We start from the raw sequence: 21067 nt of genomic DNA, 5'->3' as shown, positions 1-21067 counted from the left end.
CTGAAAAACATCTCCACATTATGATGCTGCCACCACCATGCTTCACAGTGGGGATGGTGTTCTCGGGGTGATGAGAGGTGTTGGGTTTGCGCCAGACATAGCGTTTTTCTTGCTGGCCAAAAAGCTCAATTTTAGTCTGACCAGAGTACCTTCTTCCATATATTTGGGGAGTCTTTTTCTTTAATTAAGCAATGGCTTTTTTTCTGGCCACTCTTCCGTAAAGCCCAGCTCTGTGGAGTGTACGGCTTAAAGTGGCCCTATGGACAGATACACCAAACTCCACTGTGGAGCTTTGCCGCTCCTTCAGGGTTATCTTTGGTCCCTTTTTTTTGAAGCAAGTTATTTTTTTTTTCATTTCACTTCACCAATTTGGACTTTTTTGTGTATGTCCATTACACAAAATCCAAATAAACAGGTTGTAATGCAACAAAATAGGAAAACTGCCAAGTGGGATGAATACTTTTGTCTGGGGTTGGGCTGTATTCTGGAATAGTGTCTTAATGTCTGGGGTTGGGCTGTATTCTGGAATCATGTCTAATGTCTGGGGTTGGGCTGTGTTGGGGGAATAGTGTAATGTCTGGGGTTGGGCTGTGTTGAGGAATAGTGTCTAATGTCTGGGGTTGGGCTGTATTCTGGAATAATGTCTAATGTCTGGGGTTTGGGCTGTATTCTGGAATAATGTCTGGGGTTGGGCTGTATTCTGGAATAATGTCTGGGGTTTGGCTGTATTCTGGAATAATGTTTAATGTCTGGGGTTGGGCTGTATTCTGGAATCATGTCTAATGTCTGGGGTTGGGCTGTGTTGAGGAATAGTGCCTAATGTCTGGGGTTGGGCTGTATTCTGGAATAGTATCTTAATGTCTGGGGTTGGCCTGTATTCTGGAATAGTGTCTTAATGTCTGGGGTTGGCCTGTATTCTGGAATAGTGTCTTAATGTCTGGGGTTGGCCTGTATTCTGGAATAGTGTATAATGTCTGGGGTTGGGCTCTGTTCTGGAATAATGTCTGGGGTTGGCCTGTATTCTGGAATAGTGTCTTAATGTCTGGGGTTGGGCTGTGTTCTGGAATAGTGTCTAATGTCTGGGGTTGGGCTGTGTTCTGGAATAGTGTCTTAATGTCTGGGGTTGGGCTGTATTCTGGAATAGTGTATAATGTCTGGGGTTGGGCTGTATTCTGGAATAGTGTCTAATGTCTGGGGTTGGGCTGTATTCTGGAATAGTGTCTTAATGTCTGGGGTTGGCCTGTATTCTGGAATAGTGTCTTAATGTCTGGGGTTGGGCTGCAGTATTGAAATTACTAAAAGGCCAGGGCCTGATTTGCACAAAATGAATAAAAATGATATGAACAGGAGGACCTGATCCTAGATCAGCACTCTCTAATGCTTTAGATACAGGCCCTATATGTTATTACAGTGTTCATACAAAGCCTTTTTGTTCTCTTCCCGGACATTTATTCTCCCGGGTGTAAGGAGATGTGTTCATGATGACAACCATTGTGGTATGGAATTCACTGCTCTCTTCCCTGTTCCACAGGAGCTGGGTCGGTCCGACTCACCGTCAGAATGCGAGGGAGAGGGAGAGGGAGAGGGAGAGGGCGAGAGCTCCGATGGGCACAGCGTCAACGAGGAGTGTAGCAGTGACGCTAAAGACATCGACCAGGATAACCGCAGCTCCTCGCCCTCCATCCCCAGCCCCCGAGACGGGGAGAGTGACTCGGACTCCTCCGCCCAGCAACAGCTGCTCCTACTGCAGAGACAAGAGAGAGAGAGGGAGAGAGAGGGGCAGTTGCAGCACCCTCCGGTTATCCAGTCCTGTCAGCCAGGGACCTCGGGTGGTCGTTCCACCACCCCTCCATTACCTTCCACGTCCTCCTCAGTCCCCTCACTGGTCCCCCAGGTCCCACCCTCCTCCGCACCCCCCACTTCTCTTCCACTGCCTCTACCGCCTTCCATGCCCCAACAGGTCGGCCCCCTCTCTCTCAACCAATCAGGGGCATCCATCCACCCACAGCGGCAGCTCTCCCCCTCGCCTCATTCTCCGCAGCAGGGGTTGTCTCAGGTTCCACCCCCAGGACCGCCAGGCTCCACCCAGTCGCTACCGAGCACGTTCCACGGCCCGCTGCCCCACTCATCATCCATGCCGCACCCACTTCAAACTGGCCCCTCTCACCTGCCCCACCCCCACTCCCTGCCCCCTCAGAGCTTCCCATTGGGCCCCCAGTCTCAGGTCCCGCCCTCCCCGCTCCCTCTCAGTCAATCACAGCAGCCGTCTCACAGGGCCCACACGCCCCCCAGCCAATCATCGTCGTCCCAGGGTGGCTCGTCCAATCAGCCGCACCGCGAGCAGCCCCTACACCCCGCCCCTTCCATGTCCATGCCCCACATCAAGCCCCCTCCCACCACACCCATCCCCCACATGCCCAACCGCGACCCTCAGTCTCACAAACACGGGCCTCCACACCTCTCAGCGCCCCCCTTCCCCCAGATGCCCTCCAACCTGCCCCCTCCACCCGCCCTCAAGCCCCTTTCCTCCCTGTCCGCCCACCACCCTCCTCCTGCCCATCCTCCTCCCCTCCAGCTCATGCCCCAGGGCCCAGGCCAGCAGCTCCAGCCTCCACCAGCCCAGCCCCCTGTCCTCACCCAGTCCCAGAATCTCCCCCTTTCAGAGAGAGAGAGAGGCAGCCAGCATCACCCTCCTCCTCCTCCTCTTCCCCTTTCTGGACCATCACCGTCATCCCACCCCAACACACCCCAACAGTCCCCGTTCCCTCCTCACCCCTTCGCCCCTGTCCTGCCCCTCTCCTCCTCTGGCTGTCCTCCCCCCTCCTCATCCTCCTCTCTACCAGCAGGCCTCCAGCCCCCCTCTTCCTCCATCTCCATGCCCCTCCCAGCCTCCGTCGGCTCCGCCTGCCCAGGTCCCGCCGTCCCACCTGTACACATCAAGGAGGAACCTCTCGACGAATCAGAGGAGCCCGAGAGCCCTCCGCCCCCTCCTCGGAGCCCCTCCCCCGAGCCTACCGTCGTCAACACGCCCAGCCATGCCAGCCAATCAGCACGGTATGATCTGACGCGCGCACACACACTGCCAGAACACACATGCACTGTTAGAGGTAGACAGGATCTGTTAATGGGGGTAGACAGGATCTGTTAATGGGGGTAGACAGGATCTGTTAATGGGGGTAGACAGGATCTGTTAATGGGGGTAGACAGGATCTGTTAATGGGGGTAGACAGGATCTGTTAACGGGGTAGGCAGGATCTGTTAACGGGGGTAGGCAGGATCTGTTAATGGCTACAGAGGATCTGTTAACGGGGGTAGACAGGATCTGTTAACGGGGGTAGACAGGATCTGTTAACGGGGGTAGACAGGATCTGTTAATGGCTACAGAGGATCTGTTAACGGGGGTAGACAGGATCTGTTAATGGCTACAGAGGATCTGTTAACGGGGGTAGACAGGATCTGTTAACGGGGGTAGACAGGATCTGTTAACGGGGGTAGGCAGGATCTGTTAATGGCTACAGAGGATCTGTTAACGGGGGTAGACAGGATCTGTTAATGGGGGTAGACAGGATCTGTTAACGGGGGTAGACAGGATCTGTTAATGGGGGTAGACAGGATCTGTTAACGGGGGTAGACAGGATCTGTTAATGGGGGTAGACAGGATCTGTTAACGGGGTAGACAGGATCTGTTAATGGGGGTAGACAGGATCTGTTAACGGGGTAGACAGGATCTGTTAACGGGGTAGACAGGATCTGTTAATGGGGGTAGACATGATCTGTTAATGGGGGTAGACAGGATCTGTTAATGGGGGTAGACAGGATCTGTTAACGGGGGTAGACAGGATCTGTTAACGGGGGTAGACAGGATCTGTTAACGGGGGTAGACAGGATCTGTTAATGGGGGTAGACAGGATCTGTTAATGGGGGTAGACAGGATCTGTTAATGGGGGTAGACAGGATCTGTTAATGGGGGTAGACAGGATCTGTTAACGGGGGTAGACAGGATCTGTTAACGGGGGTAGACAGGATCTGTTAACGGGGGTAGACAGGATCTGTTAACGGGGGTAGACAGGATCTGTTAATGGGGGTAGACAGGATCTGTTAATGGGGGTAGACAGGATCTGTTAATGGGGGTAGACAGGATCTGTTAACGGGGGTAGACAGGATCTGTTAACGGGGGTAGACAGGATCTGTTAACGGGGGTAGACAGGATCTGTTAACGGGGGTAGACAGGATCTGTTAATGGGGGTAGACAGGATCTGTTAATGGGGGTAGACAGGATCTGTTAATGGCTAGAGAGGATCTGTTAACGGGGGTAGACAGGATCTGTTAATGGGGGTAGACAGGATCTGTTAATGGGGGTAGACAGGATCTGTTAATGGCTAGAGAGGATCTGTTAATGGCTAGAGAGGATCTGTTAATGGCTAGAGAGGATCTCCTCAGGACAGATACATGGAGTGGTTAGAATAGAGATACTGTTGAATAATCAGCAAACCAAACGATATTTGTTTCTAATCAGATAATAAACTACATCCCATGTCTGTTGATAGAGGTAGTCAGGATCTTTGTTTCTAATCAGATAATAAACTATATCCCATGTATGTTGATAGAGGTAATCAGGATATTTGTTTCTAATCGGATAATAAACTACATCTCATGTCTGTTGAAGATGCTTGCCATTTTGATGCATTTAGCATATTTTCTATGCTAATGTATTTATTTATTTATTTTTATCATTCATGATTTACAGATTTTAAGGCAAGGTGTTCAAGTAGAATGTTAATGACTCATGTATACAAGTCGTATGAGTCTTTTGAGAAGTGTGATGTTAGCCAGCTGTGAATCCTGGCATATTAATGTCTATTTCCTTGAAGTATTGTGAGCCAAACTCCACATCCTTAATATATATCAATGTGTATTTCCATGAAGTATTGTTAGCCAAACTCTACATCCTTACTATATATTAATGTGTATTTCCATTAAGTATTGTGAGCCAAACTCTACATCCTTACTATATATTAATGTGTATTTCCATGAAGTATTGTTAGCCAAACTCTACATCCTTACTATATATTAATGTGTATTTCCTTGAAGTATTGTTAGCCAAACTCTACATCCTTACTATATATCAATGTGTATTTCCATGAAGTATTGTTAGCCAAACTCTACATCCTTACTATATATTAATGTGTATTTCCATGAAGTATTGTGAGCCAAACTCTACATCCTTACTATATATTAATGTGTATTTCCTTGAAGTATTGTTAGCCAAACTCTACATCCTTACTATATATTAATGTGTATTTCCTTGGAAGTATTTTTAGCCAAACAGTACTTCCTTACTATATATGAACATTGTTTTCCCTTTGTGTGTCTCCTAGGTTCTACAAGCACCTGGACCGCGGGTACAACACGTGTGCTAGAACAGACTTCTACTTTACTCCTCTGGCTGCTTCTAAACTGGCCAAGAAGAGAGAAGAGGCGCTGGAGCGGGTCAAGAGGGAGGCCGAGCAGAAAGCCCGGGAGGAGAAGGAGAGGGAGAAGGAACGAGAGAGAGAACGGGAAAGAGAGAAGGAACAGGAGAGAGCTGTGGTGAGGGTTTGGTGTATTTTGTCTCTCAACTTCACACTGGGAATTAAAACCACATTTTGTTCGAAAACCTCTTATACGTTTCTCATTCGCACTAGAGTATTTGTGACCGACCAGCTAGATTAGGTCTTATGTAGCAACATTTTAAATGGTGTTTTTTATATTTGGATAAAAGTAGAGACTCAGAACAATGGGAAAGTAATTCTGCTTTGAAAGTTGATAAACTTGTAACCTCCCTTTTGAGAAAGTGGCCCTTGAATGTTTTGGTACCTACTGGAGAGCTCTTCTTTGTCTCCACCCGTTCAGCATCGTTCACATCCTCAGCTTTAGCCCCACCCATCTCTTTAAGGATTCACATGTGAGGCCATGTGCTAAACAGAGTGAGTTCTGTAGTGTACTAAACAATCAAAGATTTCAAGACTAAAGGCTGGTTTATACTACAGGTGTGTTTGTAAATTTAATCTGGAGTGCCAGAGTGTGCTCTGGGCGTTCGTAAACTCAGAGCGTTGTCAGATTGGACCCTCGTAAATGCAGAGCGCTCCTCCCTCGAAGCGTTCAGACAGCACGTTTACTGACACCGGCCATCTTCAACGGGTATTGAGCGTTTTCGTAAATTTGTCAGTTATTCTGTGCTCTGTCACACAGACGAGTGCTCTGAAATCAGAGTAGATAGACAGAGCAAATTTACCAGCTACGTCTATCGACAGTTGTCGCAGTGACATCATGAACAGTCTATTGAAATAGTTACTTGCATAGTGGAGTCTTTTGTTTAGACATGTAGCTAGCAGCTAGCTAGCTAGCTAAACAATGAACCATAATCCCAACTCATAACGTTACTACCCTGCATGAATCTGAAGGTAGTTTATCAACCAGGTTCAATGCAAGCTAGCTAACATTAGGCTATAACTAGCTAACATTAGGCTATAACTGGCTAACATTAGGCTATAACTAGCTAACATTAGGCTATAACTAGCTAACATTAGGCTATAACTGGCTAACATTAGGCTATAACTAGCTAACATTAGTCTATAACTAGCTAACATTAGTCTAAAACTGGCTAACATTAGGCTATAACTAGCTAACATTAGGCTATAACTAGCTAACATTAGTCTATAACTAGCTAACATTAGGCTATAACTAGCTAACATTAGTCTATAACTAGCTAACATTAGGCTATAACTAGCTAACATTAGGCTATAACTAGCTAACATTAGGCTATAACTGGCTAACATTAGGCTACAACTAGCTAACATTAGGCTATAACTAGCTAACATTAGGCTATAACTGGCTAACATTAGGCTATAACTAGCTAACATTAGGCTATAACTAGCTAACATTAGGCTATAACTAGCTAACATTAGGCTATAACTAGCTAACATTAGGCTATAACTGGCAATGCAAATGGCTCTGAGATATAAATAAAATTACTACACAGATCATACACGTCACATTAGCTAGCTAGCAGTACGCTTTAACTTGAAATTAAAATGACTTTTTGACAAAATTAGAAACGTGTAATATCTGAAAATGTAGCTAGCTATAGTCTCTTACCCATCGTGTACATGGCTGGATGCTTCTCTCTCTGTGTCGCAGATGTCATGGTTGCCCTTATTTTGAAGATGTAATCCGTAGACAGCTGTTTTATACAACAGCCTTCTGTGTATTCTCTTTTTGTCTCCGTCTGCATATTTGCAATCAAACGCCAGAATTTTCTCCATCTCCTTAGCTATCATACTCTAATTCCACTGATTTGAAAAAGGGGTCTTCCAGAAAGTGGAGAGCAACACTTATGCAGTTCTAACCCAAAAAATCTGTGTTAGAAAGGAATACCTACATATACCTACCAGCTCATATTATAGACAGAAGCATGCTACATGGCAGACCAATCCGAACTCATCTCTCGGCATGTTCAGCCCACTCATTATCTCAGCCAATCATGACTATCAGGAAGGTTGCTGGCTTTTTCTGTGGCTAAACCAACTAGGCTCGTAATTTAACAATTTTATTCGTATTTACAGAAGGCAAACAAGTTTGTTATTAAGGCTCATGAAAGTTCACATGTTCCAGAAGGCCTTTCTGCCCCCCAAAAATGCAATTTAATAAAATATTATGTTTACATTCAAACGGCACTCCTGTGAAGTAGTAACGTGCGATATACACCCAGTTTCCTGAAACAAGTCATATTTGTCTAACCTTTTCCTTACAAACTGTTGCAACCTATTGCATTATAACCTGTTACAACCTATTATAATCACCTTATAACCTGTTACAACCTATTATAATCACCTTATAACCTGTTACAACCTATTACATTATAACCTGTTACAACCTATTATAATCACCTTATAACCTGTTACAACCTATTATAATCACCTTATAACCTGTTACAACCTATTACATTATAACCTGTTACAACCTATTATAATCACCTTATAACCTGTTACAACCTATTACATTATAACCTGTTACAACCTAGTTATAATCACCTTATAACCTGTTACAACCTATTATAATCACCTTATAACCTGTTACAACCTATTACATTATAACCTGTTACAACCTAGTTATAATCACCTTATAACCTGTTACAACCTATTATAATCACCTTATAACCTGTTACAACCTATTACATTATAACCTGTTACAACCTAGTTATAATCACCTTATAACCTGTTACAACCTATTATAATCACCTTATAACCTGTTACAACCTATTATAATCACATTACAACCTGTTACAACCTATTATAATCACCTTATAACCTGTTACAACCTATTATAATCACCTTATAACCTGTTACAACCTATTATAATCACCTTATAACCTGTTACAACCTATTATAATCACCTTATAACCTGTTACAACCTATTATAATCACCTTATAACCTGTTACAACCTATTATAATCACCTTATAACCTGTTACAACCTAGTTATAATCACCTTATAACCTGTTACAACCTATTATAATCACCTTATAACCTGTTACAACCTATTATAATCACATTACAACCTATTATAATCACCTTATAACCTGTTACAACCTATTATAATCACCTTATAACCTGTTACAACCTAGTTATAATCACCTTATAACCTGTTACAACCTATTATAATCACCTTATAACCTGTTACAACCTATTATAATCACCTTATAACCTGTTACAACCTATTATAATCACATTATAACCTGTTACAACCTATTATAATCACCTTATAACCTGTTACAACCTATTATAATCACCTTATAACCTGTTCCAAGCTTACAACATATTGTAACCGCATAATGTTTCACAAGCTATTATAACCACCTTACAACCTGTTATAATCTGTTACAACCACTTTACAACCTGTACCCTTCTTACACGTTATTCCTCCTTTATAACATGTAATAACCTCCCAGTGTGTGTGTGTAACCTCTGTACATATCTATTTGTTCCAGAAAGCCTCCAGTTCGTGTCACGACGGCCGTATGGGTGACCCCCAGATGGGTGGCTCCGCCCACATGCGCCCTCCCTTCGATGGCCCCCCTACCTCCATCGCCGCGGTGCCCCCTTACATCGGCCCCGACACGCCCGCCCTGCGCACCCTCAGCGAGTACGCCCGCCCCCACGTCATGTCCCCGACCAATAGGAACCACCCCTTCTTCGTCTCCCTCAACCCCAACGACCCCCTGATGGCCTATCACATGCCTGGCCTCTACAACGCCGACCCGGGCATGCGGGAGCGCGAGCTGCGAGAGCGGGAGATGAGGGAGAGAGAAATGAGGGAGAGGGAGCTGAGAGAGAGGATGAAGCCTGGGTTCGAACACAAACCCCCGGAACTAGAAGGCATGCACCCCTCGGCGAACCCCATGGAACACTTCGCCCGACACGGGGCCATCTCCTTACCATCCATGGCGGGACCGCACCCCTTCGCCTCCTTCCACCCAGGTCTCAACCCCTTGGAGAGGGAGCGTTTGGCGTTGGCCGCGGGACCCCAGCTCAGACCAGACATGAGCTACCCGGAGCGGCTGGCGGCGGAGAGGCTGCACGCCGAGAGGATGGCGGCGGTGGCCAACGACCCTATCGCCAGGCTTCAGATGTTCAACATCACGCCTCATCACCACCAGCACTCCCACATCCACTCACACCTGCACCTTCACCAGCAGGACTCCCTGCACCAAGGTGACACACCTGGCCAATCAGAAACATTTCTTACTAGATTAACATGAAGTTTTACGTTTATTTGCCAACTTCTAGTGAAGCGTTTATATCACAACTTTAAGCATCACTTCTTTTCTGATTTTAAAACAATGCTGTACGCAAATATGGCGATTATACATCACATGTTCAATAGTTATGTTCTTCATGACCTTTGTTGCTAGCCCAGTTGATTGGCCTTTGTTGCTAGCCCAGTTGATTGGCCTTTGTTGCTAGCCCAGTTGATTGGCCTTTGTTGCTAGCCCAGTTGATTGGCCTTTGTTGCTAGCCCAGTTGATTGGCCTTTGTTGCTAGCCCAGTTGATTGGCCTTTGTTGCTAGCCCAGTTGATTGGCCTTTGTTGCTAGCCCAGTTGATTGGCCTTTGTTGCTAGCCCAGTTGATTGGCCTTTGTTGCTAGCCCAGTTGATTGGCCTTTGTTGCTAGCCCAGTTGATTGGCCTTTGTTGCTAGCCCAGTTGATTGGCCTTTGTTGCTAGCCCAGTTGATTGGCCTTTGTTGCTAGCCCAGTTGATTGGCCTTTGTTGCTAGCCCAGTTGATTGGCCTTTGTTGCTAGCCCAGTTGATTGGCCTTTGTTGCTAGCCCAGTTGATTGGCCTTTGTTGCTAGCCCAGTTGATTGGCCTTTGTTGCTAGCCCAGTTGATTGGCCTTTGTTGCTAGCCCAGTTGATTGGCCTTTGTTGCTAGCCCAGTTGATTGGCCTTTGTTGCTAGCCCAGTTGATTGGCCTTTGTTGCTAGCCCAGTTGATTGGCCTTTGTTGCTAGCCCAGTTGATTGGCCTTTGTTGCTAGCCCAGTTGATTGGCCTTTGTTGCTAGCCCAGTTGATTGGCCTTTGTATTTGGTACGCCTTGATGACTATAACCTCTAATGGATCTGTGGATCCCTAGCAGCTGTAGCATGCCCTTATAATAGATATATATATATATATATATATATATATATATACATGTGTGTGTGTGTGTGTGTGTGTGTGTGTATGTATATATATATATATCTATATACACACAGTGCGTTTGGAAAGTATTCAGACCCCTTGACTTTTCCCACATTTTGTTACGTTACAGCCTTGTTCTAAAATGGATTTTGGATTACATTTTTTAATGAAATATTCAGACCTTTTACTCAGTACTTTGTTAAAGCCGTGAATACAGCCCGAGTCTTCTTGTGTATGATACTACAAGGGGAGTTCCTCCCATTCTTCTCTGCAGATCCTCTCAAGATCTGTCAGGTTGGATGGGGAGCGTCGCTGCACAGATATTTTCAGGTCTCTCCCGTGATGTTAGATCGGGTTCAAAACCAGGCTCTGTCTGGGCCACTCTAGGACATTCAGAGACACCCATAGACTGGATAGTTACTGCTATCTGGGTCGAGTTACTACTCCTCTCTGGGTGTCAGGTTACTGCTATTTGGGCCAGGTTACTGCTATCTGGGTGTCAGGTTACTACTATCTGGGTGTCAGGTTACTACTACTATCTGTTAGGTTACTGCTACTCTGGGTGTTAGGTTACTACTATCTGGGTGTTAGGTTACTACTATCTGGGTGTCAGGTTACTACTATCTGGGTGTCAGGTTACTGCTACTATCTGGGTGTCAGGTTACTACTATCTGGGTGTCAGGTTACTACTATCTGGGTGTCAGGTTACTACTATCTGGGTGTCAGGTTACTATCTGGGTGTCAGGTTACTACTATCTGGGTGTCAGGTTACTACTACTATCTGGGTGTTAGGTTACTACTATCTGGGTGTCAGGTTACTACTATCTGGGTGTCAGGTTACTACTATCTGGGTGTCAGGTTACTACTATCTGGGTGTTAGGTTACTACTATCTGGGTGTCAGGTTACTACTATCTGGGTGTCAGGTTACTACTATCTGGGTGTCAGGTTACTACTATCTGGGTGTCAGGTTACTACTATCTGGGTGTCAGGTTACTACTATCTGGGTGTCAGGTTACTACTACTATCTGTTAGGTTACTACTACTATCTGGGTGTCAGGTTACTGCTATTTGGGCCAGGTTACTGCTATTTGGGCCAGGTTACTACTATCTGGGTGTTAGGTTACTACTATCTGGGTGTCAGGTTACTACTATCTGGGTGTCAGGTTACTACTATCTATCTGTTAGGTTACTACTCCTCTCTGGGTGTCAGGTTACTGCTATTTGGGCCAGGTTACTGCTATCTGGGTGTCAGGTTACTACTATCTGGGTGTCAGGTTACTACTATCTGGGTGTCAGGTTACTACTATCTGGGTGTCAGGTTACTACTACTATCTGGGTGTCAGGTTACTACTATCTGGGTGTCAGGTTACTACTATCTGGGTGTCAGGTTACTGCTACTATCTGGGTGTCAGGTTACTGCTATTTGGGCCAGGTTACTACTATCTGGGTGTTAGGTTACTACTATCTGGGTGTCAGGTTACTACTATCTGGGTGTCAGGTTACTACTATCTGGGTGTCAGGTTACTACTATCTGGGTGTCAGGTTACTACTATCTGGGTGTCAGGTTACTACTATCTGGGTGTCAGGTTACTGCTACTATCTGGGTGTCAGGTTACTGCTATCTGGGTGTCAGGTTACTACTATCTGGGCCAGGTTACTACTATCTGGGTGTCAGGTTACTACTATCTGGGTGTCAGGTTACTGCTACTATCTGGGTGTCAGGTTACTACTATCTGGGTGTCAGGTTACTGCTACTATCTGGGTGTCAGGTTACTACTATCTGGGTGTCAGGTTACTACTACTATCTGGGTGTCAGGTTACTACTACTATCTGGGTGTCAGGTTACTACTACTATCTGGGTGTCAGGTTACTACTATCTGGGTGTCAGGTTACTACTATCTGGGTGTCAGGTTACTACTATCTGGGTGTCAGGTTACTACTATCTGGGTGTCAGGTTACTACTACTATCTGGGTGTCAGGTTACTGCTACTATCTGGGTGTCAGGTTACTACTATCTGGGTGTCAGGTTACTACTATCTGGGTGTCAGGTTACTACTACTATCTGGGTGTCAGGTTACTACTATCTGGGTGTCAGGTTACTACTATCTGTTACTACTATCTGGGTGTTAGGTTACTACTATCTGGGTGTCAGGTTACTATCTGGGTGTCAGGTTACTACTATCTGGGTGTTAGGTTACTACTACTATCTGGGTGTCAGGTTACTGCTACTATCTGGGTGTCAGGTTACTACTATCTGGGTGTCAGGTTACTACTACTATCTGGGTGTCAGGTTACTACTATCTGGGTGTCAGGTTACTACTATCTGGGTGTCAGGTTACTGCTATCTGGGTGTCAGGTTACTACTATCTGGGTGTCAGGTTACTGCTACTATCTGGGTGTCAGGTTACTACTATCTGGGTGTCAGGTTACTACTGTGTCATGTATCATGATAAACTGTATGTATAATTGTACACTGACCTTTTGGTGTTCTGACTCTGTGCAGGCGGTGGTGAATGTCTAGTGTGCCCTCCAGGTTCGGGGGGGCACCCCCTCGTAGACCCCCTGGCAGGAGGCCCCCACCTCGCCCGCTTCCCCTACCCGCCCGGTGCAATCCCCAACCCCCTCCTGGGACAGAACCCACACGAACATGAGATGCTGCGACACCCGGTCTTCGGTAAGAACAATCTAGAGCATATCAATGTCCGAGCCGTACTTAGCCGAGCCGTACTTAGCCGAGCCGTACTGAGCCGAGCCGTACTGAGCCGAGCCGTACTGAGCCGAGCCGTACTTAGCCGAACCGTACTGAGCCGAGCCGTACTGAGCCGAGCCGTACTGAGCCGAGCCGCGCCGTTGAGCCGAGCCGTACTGAGCCGAGCCGTACTGAGCCGAGCCGTACTGAGCCGAGCCGTACTGAGCCGAGCCGTACTGAGCCGAGCCGTACTGAGCCGAGCCGTACTGAACTGGCATCACACAAATCATAGTTGCTCGAATAGGGCTGAAAAGGACAATGTCAAAAGAAAATAAATGATATATATAAAGGGATGTGGACACCCCTTCAAACTCTTTCAGCCACACCTGTTGCTGACAGGCGTATACCGCCATGCAATCTCCATAGACAAACATTGACAGTATAATGGCCTTACCGAAGAGCTCAGCGACATTCAACGTGGCACCGTCATAGGATGCCACCTTTCGAACAAGTCAGTTTGTCAAATTTCTGCCCTCGGTCAACTGTAAGTGCTGTTATTGTGAAGTGGAAACGTCTAGGAGCAACAACGGCTCAGCTGCGAAGTGGTAGGCCACACAAGCTCACCGAACGGGACCGGGGACTGCTGAAGCGTGTAGCGCGTAAAAAAATAGTCTGTCTGTCGGTTGCAACACTCACTACAGAGGTCCAAACTGCCTCTGGAAACAACATCAGCAAAATAATTGTTTGTCGGTATGGTGATATGGTGTCCACATACTTTTGGTAATGTGGTGTATCCGAGTCAGAGCAGTTTCGTCTGGGTCGACTCCATAGTGTGACAAGGGATTTATCCACCAGTGGCATCTCTATTGGCAGTCAAGCCTATGGTCTGATCCTGTTGTGTTGCGTTGCTGTCTCCAGGTACTCCGTACCCCCGGGAACTTCCTCCCCAGATGTCCGCAGCCCACCAGCTCCAGGCCATGCATGCCCAGTCTGCGGAACTGCAGCGGCTAGCTATGGAACAGCAGTGGCTGCATGGACATCACCACATGCACGGTGGCCCACTTCCTGGCCAAGAGGACTATTACAGGTCAGAGAGACACACACACACACACACACACACTTCAACATGCACGTTCACATTTCAACACATTCACTACACACTGACAGAAGAGGTAAAATACTACTCTAGACAGCCAACAGTCCTTAGATGGACTTTAAAACAAGAATAATTATATTAAATTAGATTTACAGAACAAATATTCAACATATAATATAAAATGGTTCATCTGTGGTTATAAATTCTTGTTGCTAATTTAAAAAGATTTTCATTTGTGTGATTTCTGTAAGATCATGCAGACGTTTCAAGTGATCTCGAGTTCCTGAAATGGACTCCTTTAACAGACAAACCTGATGGCAAGTGATGTTTTACCTTAAGAAGTTACTCTGCACTTCACTGCATTTTCAGAGTGTGAGCCTATAGGGTCTATATATATATATATATATATATATATGTAGTCACTGTTGTATATGGGCTGGTGGAGCAAGTCTGTCTGTATTCGCATTGGACATGAAATTATACAGACCATTATTCAAATTTGGCATATTATGTTTATTTGCAATTTTACTGATGTGGTGAATTCTAAAATTGTTAAATGCACGCTTGTACAAGGATTTCAGCGGCTCTGTTCCGGATTTTCCAGCTTGTGACCAACTTGTAATACAATACTACCTGTGAGAATATCGCTGTGTGTATATAAATCTTGGTAGTGGTGCAGGGACGTTGTGATATATTTCTATACAATTTGGTGGTGGTGCTAACGCGTGTTTGTTTCGTTTGTGTTTTAGCCGGCTGAAGAAGGAAAGCGACAAGCAACTGTAACCGACCAATGGGGACGCAGGAAGTTGCCTAGGACACAGGAACAGGAAGTAGTTACACAGCGGTCTGTCGGTCAGAGGAACTCGATCTCCGCTCCTCCAAACAATTCCCGTTACGAAGAACAACAAAAACTGAAGGAGGGAAAAAAAGAGGAGGGATTTTTCTGTCTGTTTTTCCTTCCCTGTTCGTGGGTTATTTTTTATTTGATTTGTATTTTCTAAGAACATTGAGAGACTTTGTTTGGTGTAAAACTATAGCCTTCGAGTAGTGGCACCGACTTCAAGACTGATTGTGACTTTCCTGCATGAAACCTCCTCTAAAGCTTCCACAACGTGTTTGTAGCTAGCACACGTTCACTGTGCTAGTCGATGGAAAGGAGACCAGGCAGAGAAAAGAACGTTCCAGACATTATATCCACGGAAAGATTCAAAACAAAGTGCTATTGTTATTTTAATACCTTATTGGAGGTTTTTATCATTTGAACGAAAAGCTGCAGCATGGCATTTTTGAGTCTGTAAATAGTATATATATATATATATATATATACATATAATTATTATTATTATAATTGTTACTAGGTGTGGACTCTGAACCAAGTCATTTATAAACCTCCAATATGTTATTGTGTTCTGAAGCATTATGCCTTGTTTTAACGGGGGGGGGACATAGCATTACTAGAACAGCCAAAGGGTACAGCGATGGTCCCAGTCCTGTGGTGTGGGGTACCTCAGAGAGCTGTTATAGCCCCAGACTACCACAGCGATGGTCCCAGTCCTGTGTTGTGGGGTACCTCAGATAGCTGTTATAGCCCCAGACTCTCACAGCGATGGTCCCAGTCCTGTGGTGTGGGGTACCTCAGAGAGCTGTTATAGCCCCAGACTCTCACAGCGATGGTCCCAGTCCTGTGGTGTGGGGTACCACAAAGAGCTGTTATAGCCCCAGACTCTCACAGCGATGGTCCCAGTCCTGTGGTGTGGGGTACCACAAAGAGCTGTTATAGCCCCAGACTCTCACAGCGATGGTCCCAGTCCTGTGGTGTGGGGTACCTCAGAGAGCTGTTATAGCCCCAGACTCTCACAGCGATGGTCCCAGTCCTGTGGTGTGGGGTACCTCAGAGAGCTGTTATAGCCCCAGACTCTCACAGCGATGGTCCCGGTCCTGTGGTGTGGGGTACCTCAGAGAGCTGTTATAGCCCCAGACTCTCACAGCGATGGTCCCAGTCCTGTGGTGTGGGGTACCTCAGAGAGCTGTTATAGCCCCAGACTCTCACAGCGATGGTCCCAGTCCTGTGGTGTGGGGTACCTCAGAGAGCTGTTATAGCCCCAGACTCTCACAGCGATGGTCCCAGTCCTGTGGTGTGGGGTACCTCAGAGAGCTGTTATAGCCCCAGACTCTCACAGCGATGGTCCCAGTCTTGTGGTATGGGGTACCTCAGAGAGCTGTTATAGCCCCAGACTACCACAGCGATGGTCCCAGTCCTGTGGTGTGGGGTACCTCAGAGAGCTGTTATAGCCCCAGACTCTCACAGCGATGGTCCCAGTCCTGTGGTGTGGGGTACCTCAGAGAGCTGTTATAGCCCCAGACTCACAGCGATGGTCCCAGTCCTTTGGTGTGGGGTACCTCAGAGAGCTGTTATAGCCCCAGACTCTCACAGCGATGGTCCCAGTCCTGTGGTGTGGGGTACCTCAGAGAGCTGTTATAGCCCCAGACTCTCACAGCGATGGTCCCAGTCCTGTGGTGTGGGGTACCTCAGAGAGCTGTTATAGCCCCAGACTCTCACAGCGATGGTCCCAGTCCTGTGGTGTGGGGTACCTCAGAGAGCTGTTATAGCCCCAGACTCTCACAGCGATGGTCCCAGTCCTGTGGTGTGGGGTACCTCAGAGAGCTGTTATAGCCCCAGACTCTCACGTACACAAGACTGTCCCATCCACCTCCTTTCATTATACGCCTCTTGACAAGCACCATATTGTCAGACAGAATGCCTGAACTTACTGGGTCGAGTTAATGATTTGAGACCCTTGAAGAGGACTGACTATATCTCAGAGTCACTGAGTCATCTATGGATCAGCATAACCCCTGCCCTGCCCTGTAGTGTACAATACCCTGATGCAGACATCATCTATTGCACTCCAAGGAAGACTAGATAGAATCCCTCAGTTACTACTTAATGGATGTTAGGTTACTACTCTTTGTGGAAGACTAGATAGAATCTCTCAGTGCTTTTAATTGGTTTTGACACTCTACTCGACATCGGTATTGAGTCAACATAATTAAGAAACGTTTAAAGTTTATAGGCAGATTTTTAAACCTTGTTTTACATTTTTCTTATACAATGTATTAAATTGTCTTCGTGTCTTCAAGCTACACTGAGACCCCAACGTGTGTTCTGATCTGACTGTGGGTGAGTGGACTTGTACAAGGGTGCTAGAGGGAACTGCGGGTGGTGGTGGTGGTGATGTTAACCCTGGTTTCCTCACTCCTCTATTTGTCCCAAGTGTGGCTGCTACAGCAAGACTTCTCTAGCCTGGTATGTTTGTGCCGTCTTGACAACTCCTAGGGTACCAGGCTAGTGCGTCTCCTCCATGAGGGGATCCTGATATAATGTGTGCTGTGCTGCCATATTCACTGTGACTAACAGGCCTAGCTACATGGGAGGACAGGGGCCCAGTACTGGGACCAGATTCTATCTAACAGGCCTAGCTACATGGGAGGACAGCGGCCCAGTACTGGGACCAGATTCTATCTAACAGGCCTAGCTACATGGGAGGACAGGGGCCCAGTACTGGGACCATATTCTAGGAAGTGGAGCTGTAATGTTGGTGGTCCTATTGCCTCCAGGCTCTCGCTGTTCTCCCCTGCTGGCTGGTCAGCCGGCCCCTCAGCCTGCACAGCTTCTCCTGGCCTCCCCTTCAATGCCGGGGGTGTTGAGTGTACTGTACGCCATGCCATTGACTGTTCTGTTCAGTTCACCTGACTGTCATACCAGTCAACTGGCTGTTAGCTCTCACCTATCCTATGTTAGCCTATGGTTGAGTTCCTTCTACTCCTCTCTGGTCCGTCCATGTGCTCTGTTTGTCTGTTCAATGCACATTCACTCATCTCATGTACTCCTCTTCATCTGCTGCTGCCTCCTCTTTCTGATACCACCCTCCTCTTTCTGATACCACCCTCCTCTTTCTGATACCACCCTCCTCTTTCTGATACCACCCTCCTCTTTCTGATACCCCCCTCCTCTTTCTGATACCACCCTCCTCTTTCTGATACCACCCTCCTCTTTCTGATACCACCCTCCTCTTTCTGATACCACCCTCCTCTTTCTGATACCACCCTCCTCTTTCTGATACCACCCTCCTCTTTCTGATACCATCCTCCTCTTTCTGATACCACCCTCCTCTTTCTGATACCACCCTCCTCTTTCTGATACCACCCTCCTCTTTCTGATACCACCCTCCTCTTTCTGATACCACCCTCCTCTTTCTGATACCACCCTCCTCTTTCTGATACCACCCTCCTCTTTCTGATACCACCCTCCTCTTTCTGATACCACCCTCCTCTTTCTGATACCACCCTCCTCTTTCTGATACCACCCTCCTCTTTCTGATACCACCCTCCTCTTTCTGATACCACCCTCCTCTTTCTGATACCACCCTCCTCTTTCTGATACCACCCTCCTCTTTCTGATACCACCCTCCTCTTTCTGATACCACCCTCCTCTTTCTGATACCACCCTCTTTTCTGATACCACCCTCCTCTTTCTGATACCACCCTCCTCTTTCTGATACCACCCTCCTCTTTCTGATACCACCCTCCTCTTTCTGATACCACCCTCCTCTTTCTGATACCATCCTCCTCTTTCTGATACCACCCTCCTCTTTCTGATACCACCCTCCTCTTTCTGATACCATCCTCCTCTTTCTGATACCACCCTCCTCTTTCTGATACCACCCTTTTTCTGATACCACCCTCCTCTTTTCTGATACCCTCCTCCTCTTTCTGATACCACCCTCCTCCCTGATACCACCCTCCTCTTTCTGATACCACCCTCCTCTTTCTGATACCATCCTCCTCTTTCTGACACCACCCTCCTCCTCTTTCTGATACCATCCTCCTCTTTCTGATACCACCCTCCTTTTCTGATACCACCCTCCTCTTTCTGATACCATCCTCCTCTTTCTGATACCACTCTCCTCTTTCTGATACCACCCTCCTCTTTCTGATACCACCCTCCTCTTTCTGATACCACCCTCCTCTTTCTGATACTGATACCACCCTCCTCTTTCTGATACCACCCTCCTCTTTCTTCCTCTTTCTGATACCACCCTCCTCTTTCTGATACCACCCTCTCCTTTTTCTGATACTGATACCACCCTCCTCTTTCTGATACCACCCTCCTCTTTCTGATACCACCCTCCTCTTTCTGATACTTCTTTCTGATACCACCCTCCTCCTGATACTCCTCTTTCTGACCCTCCTCTTTCTGATACCACCCTCCTCTTTCTGATACCACCCTCCTCTTTCTGATACCACCCTCCTCCTCTTTCTGACACCACCCTCCTCCTCTTTCTGACACCACCCCCCTCCTCTTTCTGATACCACCCTCCTCCTCTTTCTGATACCACCCTCCTCCTCTTTCTGATACCAGCCTCCTCCTCCTCTTTCTGATACCACCCTCCTCTTTCTGATACCATCCTCCTCTTTCTGATACCACCCTCCTCTTTCTGATACCACCCTCCTCTTTCTGATACCACCCTCCTCTTTCTGATACCACCCTCCTCTTTCTGATACCACCCTCCTCTTTCTGATACCACCCTCCTCCTCTTTCTGACACCACCCCCCTCCTCTTTCTGATACCACCCTCCTCCTCTTTCTGATACCAGCCTCCTCCTCCTCTTTCTGATACCACCCTCCTCTTCTTTCTGATACCACCCTCCTCCTCTTTCTGATACCACCCTCCTCTTTCTGATACCACCTTCCTCCTCCTCTTTCTGACACCACCCTCTTTCTGACACCACCCTCTTTCTGATACCACCCTCTTTCTGATACCACCCTCTTTCTGATACCACCCTCTTTCTGATACCACCCTCTTTCTGATACCACCCTCCTCCTCTTTCTGACACCACCCTCTTTCTGATACCACCCTCCTCCTCTTTCTGACACCACCCTCTTTCTGACACCACCCTCCTCCTCTTTCTGACACCACCCTCTTTCTGATACTATCCTCCTCTTTCTGACACCCTCCTCCTCCTCTTTCTGACACCCTCCTCCTCCTCTTTCTGACACCACCCTCCTACTCTTCCATCTGACACTACCCTCTTCTTCCTGCCTTTTAGTGTTCTCTCTCCTCTCCTCCAAACCCTTGGATGTTAGGTGTTGTCAATGGTTTATCTTCTCATTTCCAAGCAGCAATAGCAGAATGTCTATACATTCTGACCGGCTAAGATTTATATATATAACTGGTATCTTGAAGCATATTGTATATATTAGTAGTCACCTTGGGGATGACGACATGACAATGTAAACGAAAAGTTGAAATAATAAGAAGTGAGTCCTGTGTTCTCTCTCCATTTGAGTATTTTGTAATTTTTTTGAAAAATGTGTGGAATTAAAATAAACAAATAAGTTACACCTCAAGGCATCTTATTGGGTTTCATTTAGACACTATTTACATTGTCCAAAACAGTAGCTGTTGGTAGTGCATGCTGGGTAATGTTATCGTCGTTAGTGGACACATGTACACTAAAAATGCAACGACAACGGCTGTCATTTTGAGAAGAAGACCTCT

The 21067-nt window shown here is 46.6% G+C and overlaps 1 protein-coding gene and 2 long non-coding RNA genes across 17 annotated transcripts in view; 1 reads left to right on the top strand and 2 right to left on the bottom strand.

Annotated features, from left to right (window-relative positions):
• The window catches only part of LOC118377891 (arginine-glutamic acid dipeptide repeats protein-like), a 670308-nt gene extending 653409 nt beyond the window's left edge, over positions 1-16899 (top strand). For 11 of the 13 annotated variants that reach the window (XM_052484576.1, XM_052484574.1, XM_052484575.1 and 8 more), the window contains 6 exons: positions 1532-3054; positions 5379-5589; positions 9028-9751; positions 13224-13394; positions 14328-14496; positions 15255-16899. In XM_052484576.1, coding sequence (XP_052340536.1) covers positions 1532-3054; positions 5379-5589; positions 9028-9751; positions 13224-13394; positions 14328-14496; positions 15255-15288 — 2832 coding nt within the window. In that variant the 3' untranslated portion in view covers positions 15289-16899. Of the gene's footprint in view, positions 1-1531; positions 3055-5378; positions 5590-9027; positions 9752-13223; positions 13395-14327; positions 14497-14756; positions 14823-15254 lie in introns of all 13 variants that reach the window. The other 2 variants (XM_052484578.1, XM_052484577.1) reach the window with 2 other exon arrangements.
• Positions 15990-17055, bottom strand: LOC127913133 (uncharacterized). Of its 3 annotated transcripts, none has more exons than XR_008084826.1 (5): positions 16906-17055; positions 16780-16843; positions 16460-16651; positions 16204-16395; positions 15990-16139 (listed from the first exon to the last, which is right to left on the bottom strand). It is a non-coding gene; the product is annotated as an uncharacterized LOC127913133 (long non-coding RNA). The 3 variants fall into 3 exon arrangements; XR_008084824.1 differs by having other exon boundaries at positions 16061-16075; positions 16716-16843; XR_008084825.1 differs by lacking the exon at positions 16780-16843.
• A 1810-nt stretch (positions 17056-18865) lies between these two features.
• Positions 18866-20447, bottom strand: LOC127913134 (uncharacterized). Its single transcript, XR_008084827.1, has 3 exons — positions 20332-20447; positions 20074-20300; positions 18866-19015 (listed from the first exon to the last, which is right to left on the bottom strand). It is a non-coding gene; the product is annotated as an uncharacterized LOC127913134 (long non-coding RNA).
• Positions 20448-21067: the final 620 nt, after the last annotated feature.

Source organism: Oncorhynchus keta, chromosome 28 (assembly GCF_023373465.1).
Source record: "Oncorhynchus keta strain PuntledgeMale-10-30-2019 chromosome 28, Oket_V2, whole genome shotgun sequence".
Classification (NCBI taxonomy): domain Eukaryota; kingdom Metazoa; phylum Chordata; class Actinopteri; order Salmoniformes; family Salmonidae; genus Oncorhynchus; species Oncorhynchus keta.
Note: the sequence above shows the minus strand (reverse complement) of the source record. Positions and strands in the feature narration are given on the sequence as shown.